The sequence below is a fragment of the Oncorhynchus keta genome, chromosome 1 (assembly GCF_023373465.1).
Source record: "Oncorhynchus keta strain PuntledgeMale-10-30-2019 chromosome 1, Oket_V2, whole genome shotgun sequence".
NCBI lineage: Eukaryota > Metazoa > Chordata > Actinopteri > Salmoniformes > Salmonidae > Oncorhynchus > Oncorhynchus keta.
The window spans coordinates 6,720,752-6,728,480 of record NC_068421.1 but is presented as its reverse complement, the minus strand read 5'-3'; the positions used below and the strand labels follow the sequence as shown (position 1 = coordinate 6,728,480).

General features: G+C 44.8%; 1 protein-coding gene and 1 long non-coding RNA gene across 4 annotated transcripts in view; one reads left to right on the top strand and one right to left on the bottom strand.

Annotated features, from left to right (window-relative positions):
- Window positions 1-2,919: 2,919 nt before the first annotated feature.
- The window catches only part of tgfb1a (transforming growth factor, beta 1a), a 38,892-nt gene continuing 34,082 nt past the window's right edge, over window positions 2,920-7,729 (bottom strand). The window contains exons 6-7 of the mRNA XM_052474838.1: window positions 5,162-5,299; window positions 2,920-4,228 (exon numbers count right to left, since the gene is read on the bottom strand). Of these exons, the coding sequence (XP_052330798.1) occupies window positions 5,252-5,299 (48 nt within the window). The 3' untranslated portion in view covers window positions 2,920-4,228; window positions 5,162-5,251. The remainder of the gene's footprint in view (window positions 4,229-5,161; window positions 5,300-7,729) is intronic.
- The window catches only part of LOC127910598 (uncharacterized), a 1,769-nt gene continuing 1,095 nt past the window's right edge, over window positions 7,056-7,729 (top strand). For 2 of the 3 annotated variants that reach the window (XR_008075447.1, XR_008075437.1), the window contains exons 1-2: window positions 7,056-7,390; window positions 7,423-7,686. This is a non-coding gene — a long non-coding RNA (uncharacterized LOC127910598). The other variant, XR_008075432.1, reaches the window with a different exon arrangement.

Sequence of the window (7,729 nt, the reverse complement as noted above, 5' to 3'; positions counted from 1 at the left end):
ATTTTATTTTCCCAGTGTTCTCTATAAATCTGATTTTCTCTAGAATGTTCTCTATAAATCTGATTTTCCCAGTGTTCTCTATAAATCAGATTTTCCCAGTGTTCTCTATACATCTGATTTTCCCAGTGTTCTCTATGAATCTGATTTCCCCAGTGTTCTCTATAAATCTGATTTTCCCAGTGTTCTCTATAAATCTTATTTTCTCTAGAACGTTCTCTATGAATCTGATTTTCTCTGGAATGACCTCTAGAAATTTGATTTTTCCAGTGTTCTCTATAAATCTGATTTTCTCTAGAATGTTCTCTATAAATCTGATTTTCCCATTGTTCTCTATAAATCTGATTTTCCCAGTGTAATCTATAAATCTGATTTTCCCAGTGTTCTCTATAAATCAGATTTTCCCAGTGTTCTCTATAAATCTGATTATCCCAGTGTTCTCTATAAATCTGATTTTCTCTAGAATGTTCTCTATAAATCTGATTTTCCCAGTGTTCTCTATAAATCAGATTTTCCCAGTGTTCTCTATAAATCTGATTTTCCCAGTGTTCTCTATGAATCTGATTTCCCCAGTGTTCTCTATAAATCTGATTTTCCCAGTGTTCTCTATAAATCTTATTTTCTCTAGAACGTTCTCTATGAATCTGATTTTCTCTGGAATAACCTCTAGAAATTTGATTTTTCCAGTGTTCTCTATAAATCTGATTTTCTCTAGAATGTTCTCTAGAAATCTGATTTTCTCTAGAATGTTCTCTATAAATCTGATTTTCCCAGTGTTCTCTATAAATCAGATTTTCCCAGTGTTCTCTATAAATCTGATTATCCCAGTGTTCTCTATAAATCTGATTATCCCAGTGTTCTCTATGAATCTGATTTCCCCAGTGTTCTCTATAAATCTGATTTTCCCATTGTTCTCTATAAATCTGATTTTCCCAGTGTTCTCTATAAATCTGATTTTCTCTAGAATGTTCTCTATGAATCTGATTTCCCCAGTGTTCTCTATGAATCTGATTTTCTCTAGAATGTTCTCTATAAATCTGATTTTCCCAGTGTTCTCTATGAATCTGATTTTCCCAGTGTTCTCTATAAATCTGATTTTCCCAGTGTTCTCTATGAATCAGATTTTCCCGGTGTTCCCTATAAATCTGATTTCCCAGTGTTCTCTATAAATCTGATTTTCTCTAGAATGTTCTCTATGAATCTGATTTCCCCAGTGTTCTCTATGAATCTGATTTTCTCTAGAATGTTCTCTATAAATCTGATTTTCCCAGTGTTCTCTATGAATCTGATTTTCCCAGTGTTCTCTATAAATCTGATTTTCCCAGTGTTCTCTATGAATCAAATTTTCCCAGTGTTCTCTATGAATCTGATTTTCCCGGTGTTCCCTATAAATCTGATTTCCCAGTGTTCTCTATAAATCTGATTTTCTCTAGAATGTTCTCTATGAATCTGATTTCCCCAGTGTTCTCTATGAATCTGATTTTCTCTAGAATGTTCTCTATAAATCTGATTTTCCCAGTGTTCTCTATGAATCTGATTTTCCCAGTGTTCTCTATAAATCTGATTTCCCCAGTGTTCCCTATAAATCTGATTTCCCAGTGTTCTCTATAAATCTGATTTTCCCAGTGTTCTCTATGAATCTGATTTTCCCAGTGTTCTCTATAAATCTGATTTTCCCAGTGTTCTCTATGAATCTGATTTTCCCAGTGTTCTCTATAAATCTGATTCTCCCAGTGTTCTCTATACATCTGCTACGATAATACAAGAAATTAACAACATCAATGTTTATTTAAAGTTGTTTTAAGATATTTACGTTGAAATGAAAAAAAAAGGACTGAAAAATAACTAAGTGCAATTATTGTAAAGTGAGAAAGAAGCAGAGTTCCCTCTCCCACATGACCTGGAACCGAGCAACAACAACAACAACAACTTTGTTTTGGGCTGCAATAACAAGCAGAAATGTGACTATTTTATCTTTAAATAGAAGCAATAAATTGTCTATATTGACTTTATAGCAACGTGAAGCAGCAACACATGAACAGTGTGTAAACAGACGGTCCATGGTGCTCCCAGCTTCCTCTACCCCCCCCCCATCCACCACCACAACCACATTCCCTCTCCCTCTAAAACAACACGCATGTCATAAGGCAGGGCGTACCAATCCTACTAATACTGCCACAGTTACTCCTCCCTCTGACAGCACAGAGCATGTGATACACACACAACGCTACACACACACACAGCGCTACACACACACACAGCGCACACACACACACACACACACACACACACACACAGCGCTACACACACACACACAATGTTATAACAAGCCGGACAGAATGATGAACAACCTACGACAGGGGAACAGAAACAAAGTGACAGCACACAGAATAACAGAATAACAGAGTAGCAGTAATAAAAGCTAAATAAACAGGTGAAAGTGATGGACGGCAAAGAGGAAACATTAAGGACCATGGACCTACGTGCTAGTAGCCAGGGAGGCCATCGACCAATCAACAGTCTCTCTGGAGGCCATCGACCAATCAACAGTCTCTCTGGAGGCCATCGACCAATCAACAGTCTCTCTGGAGGCCATCGACCAATCAACAGTCTCTCTGGAGGCCATCGACCAATCAACAGTCTCTCTGGAGGCCATCGACCAATCAACAGTCTCTCTGGAGGCCATCGACCAATAAACAGTCTCTCTGGAGGCCATCAACCAATCAACAGTCTCTCTGGAGGCCATCGACCAATAAACAGTCTCTCTGGAGGCCATCAACCAATCAACAGTCTCTCTGGAGGCCATCGACCAATAAACAGTCTCTCTGGAGGCCATCGACCAATAAACAGTCTCTCTGAGGCCATTGACCAATAAACAGTCTCTCTGTAGGCCATCGACCAATCAACAGTCTCTCTGGAAGGCCATCGACCCGTAACAGTCTCTCTGGAGGCCATCGACCAATAAACAGTCTCTCTGGAGGCCATCGACCAATAAACAGTCTCTCTGTAGGCCATCGACCAATCAACAGTCTCTCTGTAGGCCATCGACCAATCAACAGTCTCTCTGGAGGCCATCGACCCGTAACAGTCTCTCTGAAGGCCATCGACCAATCAACAGTCTCTCTGGAGGCCATCGACCAATAAACAGTCTCTCTGGAGGCCATCGACCCGTAACAGTCTCTCTGAAGGCCATCAACCAATCAACAGTCTCTCTGGAGGCCATCGACCCGTAACAGTCTCTCTAGCCAGGGAGGCTCGCTGTCGTAACACTTCTCAAGCCTCTTCTGGGAAACACCTGGTCCAGCCCAATGATTCACCCACATAAACAAGGTCCTTAGGCTTTTGTGCAAACGTGTGGTGTCCTCGTACTAATGTCTGGCACAAGTGAGTTCTGGACAGGCACTGTTGGTTATGTAAAACAGTCCTGGGCCCATCCTTACTAGAAAAAAAACGTTAAAATGAAGGGTTTCATTCTGGTCCTGTTGGTGTTCTCTGGGTCCAATGAAGTCCTCCTGTACCTCTTCTGGGGTATCGGATAACCCTTTAACCCCTGTCCTCAAAGTCTCTCCCACCACTACCCCACTTGCCACTGCATCTCTAAGCCTCTACAGTAATACGCTATACAGCTCTGCTACATGTAACACAATAAATTAATTCACTCCTTGAGATAAATGTATTATTTAAATGTAAAGCCTATATTCATCCAGGTTATAGCGTGTAAAATGTAAAAAAAAAAAAGCATGAAATGTCCATAGTTCTGGTCTTGTTCCATCAGGGAGGAGGTTGGTTCTGTCATCGATCACAAATGATAATTTTCTCATCTCTTGTTCCACTCCTCCATCCCAGAGTCAACGCTTCTATCTCGTCTCTTGTTCCTCTCCGAGTTCTCTCTCTCCTCCCTCCATTCCTTCTCCGTGTGTCCGTATCGGTGTGTGTGAGGAAAAAGAAGAGGCAGAGATAGAGGAGATAGGAGGAGATAGGAGGAGATATAGGAGATAGGGAAGATTAGAGGAGAAAGGAGGAGATAAGAAGAGATATGAGGAGATAGAGGAGATTAGAGGAGATAGAAGGAGATAGAAGAGATTAGAGGAGATGGGGGAGATTAGAGGAGATTAGAGGAGATTAGAGGAGATATGGGGAGATAGGAGGAGATAGAGGAGATATGGGGAGATTAGAGGAGATATGGGGAGATAGGGGAGATAGAGGAGATATGGGGAGATAGGAGGAGATATGGGGAGATAGGAGGAGATAGAGGAGATATGGGGAGATTAGAGGAGATAGGGGAGATAGAGGAGATAATAGGAGATAGGGGAGATAGAGGAGATATGGGGAGATATGGGGAGATATGGGGAGATAGAGGAGATAGAGGAGATATAGGAGATAGGAAGATTAGAGGAGAAAGGAGGAGATAAGAAGAGATATGAGGAGATAGAGGAGATTAGAGGAGATGGGGAGATAGAGGAGATAGAAGGAGATAGAGGAGATAGAGGAGATAGGGGAGATTAGAGGAGATAGGGGAGATAGAGGAGATTAGAGGAGATAGGGAGATAGAGGAGATAGAAGAGATTAGAGGAGATAGAGGAGATTAGAGGAGATATGAGGGAGATTAGGAGGAGATATGGGGAGATAGAGGAGATAGAGGAGATTAGAGGAGATAGGGGAGATAGAGGAGATCCAGGAGATCATGTTGGAGATGGGAGATAAGGAGAAACAGGAGACCATGGGGAGATAGGAGGAGATAGAGGAGATATGGGGAGATTAGAGGAGATAGAGGAGATAGAGGAGATAATAGGAGATAGGGGAGATTAGTGAGATAGAGGAGATATGGGGAGATAGGGAGATAGAGGAGACATGGGGAGATAGGGAGATACAGAGGAGACACTGGGGAGATATGGGAGATAGGAGGAGATAGAGGAGACCATGGGGAGATTAGAGGAGATATGGGGAGATAGGGGAGATATGGGGAGATAGGAGGAGATAGAGGAGATATGGGGAGATAGGAGGAGATAGAGGAGATATGGGGAGATAGGGGAGATAGGAGGAGATAGAGGAGATATGGGGAGATAGGGGAGATAGGAGGAGATAGAGGAGATATGGGGAGATAGGAGGAGATATGGGGAGATACACCCCAACACCACTGGGAGATAGTGACTAGGAGGAGATAGAGGAGATATGGGGAGATAGGAGGAGATAGAGGAGATATGGGGAGATAAGGGGAGATAGGAGGAGATAGAGGAGATATGACCGATGTCTTCTAGCTGCACTTACAGCTCTCCACAATCATGTTGGACAACTGTTCCACCTGAAACAAAAACACCACACCACTGTTAGTGACTACACCCCCAATACTGTTAGTGACTACACCCCCACACCACTGTTAGTGACTACACCCCCAATACTGTTAGTGACTACACCCCCAATACTGTTAGTGACTACACCCCCACACCACTGTTAGTGACTACACCCCCAACACTGTTAGTGACTACACCCCCACAACACTGTTAGTGACTACACCCCAACACCACTGTTAGTGACTACACCCCCACCACTGTTAGTGACTACACCCCCACACCACTGTTAGTGACTACACCCCCACACCACTGTTAGTGACTACACCCCCACACCACTGTTAGTGACTACACCCCCACACCACTGTTAGTGACTACACCCCCACACCACTGTTAGTGACTACACCCCCACACCACTGTTAGTGACTACACCCCCACACCACTGTTAGTGACTACACCCCAACACCACTGTTAGTGACTACACCCCCACACCACTGTTAGTGACTACACCCCCACACCACTGTTAGTGACTACACCCCCACACCACTGTTAGTGACTACACCCCCACACCACTGTTAGTGACTACACCCCCAATACTGTTAGTGACTACACCCCCAATACTGTTAGTGACTACACCCCCACACCACTGTTAGTGACTACACCCCAACACCACTGTTAGTGACTACACCCCAACAACACTGTTAGTGACTACACCCTCACACCACTGTTAGTGACTACACCCCCAATACTGTTAGTGACTACACCCCAACACCACTGTTAGTGACTACACCCCCAATACTGTTAGTGACTACACCCCAACACCACTGTTAGTGACTACACCCCAACACCACTGTTAGTGACTACACCCCAACAACACTGTTAGTGACTACACCCCCACACCACTGTTAGTGACTACACCCCAACAACACTGTTAGTGACTACACCCCAACACCACTGTTAGTGACTACACCCCCACACCACTGTTAGTGACTACACCCCCACACCACTGTTAGTGACTACACCCCCAACACTGTTAGTGACTACACCCCAACACCACTGTTAGTGACTACACCCCCAACACTGTTAGTGACTACACCCCCACACCACTGTTAGTGACTACACCCCCACACCACTGTTAGTGACTACACCCCCACACCACTGTTAGTGAGTTACACCCCCACTCCACTGTTAGTGACTAAACCCAAACACCACTGTTAGTGACTACACCCCCACAGGTTAGAGGGTTAGGGGGTTAGAGGGTTAGGGGGTTAGAGGGTTAGAGGGTTAGTGGGGTAGGGGGTTAGGGGGTTAGGGGTTAGAGGGTTAGGGGACCACTGGGTTAGTGGGTTAGGGGTTACCAGGGTTAGGGGTTAGGGGGATAGAGGGTTAGGAGGTACACCCCCACAGTGGGTTAGGGGGATAGAGGGTTAGGGGTTAGTGGGTTAGGGGGATACCAGGGTTAGGGGTTAGAGGGTTAGGGGGATAGTGGGTTAGTGGGTTAGGGGTTACCAGGGTTAGTGGGAAGAGGGTTAGGAGGTTAAACACCAGTGGGTTAGGGATAGAGGGTTAGGGGTTAGTTGGGTTAGGGGATAGAGGGTTAGGGGGTTAGAGGGTTAGGGGGATAGAGGGTTAGGGGGTTAGTGGGTTAGGGGGATAGAGGGTTAGGGGGTTAGTGGGTTAGGGGGTTAGAGGGTTAGGGGTTAGGGGGTTAGAGGGTTAGAGGGCTATTAGAGGGTTAGAGGGTTTGTGGGTTAGAGGGTTAGAGGGATTAGAGGGTTAGAGGGTTTGTGGGTTAGAGGGTTAAGGGGTTAGAGGGTTAGGGGGTTAGGGGGTTAGCTGTATCTTGTGTTGTCTTGGTTAGGAGGTTAGGGGGTTAGCTTTACATTGTCTATGGTTAGGGTTAGGGGGTTAGCTGTACCTTGTGTTGTCTAGGTTAGGGTTAGGGGGTTAGCTTTACATTGTCTAGGTTAGGGTTAGGGGGTTAGCTGTACCTTGTGTTGTCTAGGATAGGGGGTTAGCTGTACATTGTCTAGGTTAGGGTTAGGGGGTTAGCTGTACCTTGTGTTGTCTAGGTTAGGGGGTTAGCTGTACCTTGTGTTGTCTAGGTTAGGGGTTAGCTGTACCTTGTGTTGTCTAGGTTAGGGGGTTAGCTGTACCTTGTGTTGTCTAGGTTAGGAGGTTAGCTGTACCTTGTGTTGTCTAGGTTAGGGGGTTAGCTGTACCTTGTGTTGTCTAGGTTAGGGGGTTAGCTGTACCTTGTGTTGTCTAGGTTAGGGGGTTAGCTGTACCTTGTGTTGTCTAGGTTAGGGGGTTAGCTGTACCTTGTGTTGTCTAGGTTAGGGGGTTAGCTGTACCTTGTGTTGTCTAGGTTAGGAGGTTAGCTGTACCTTGTGTTGTCTAGGTTAGGGGGTTAGGGGGTTAGCTGTACCTTGTGTTGTCTAGGT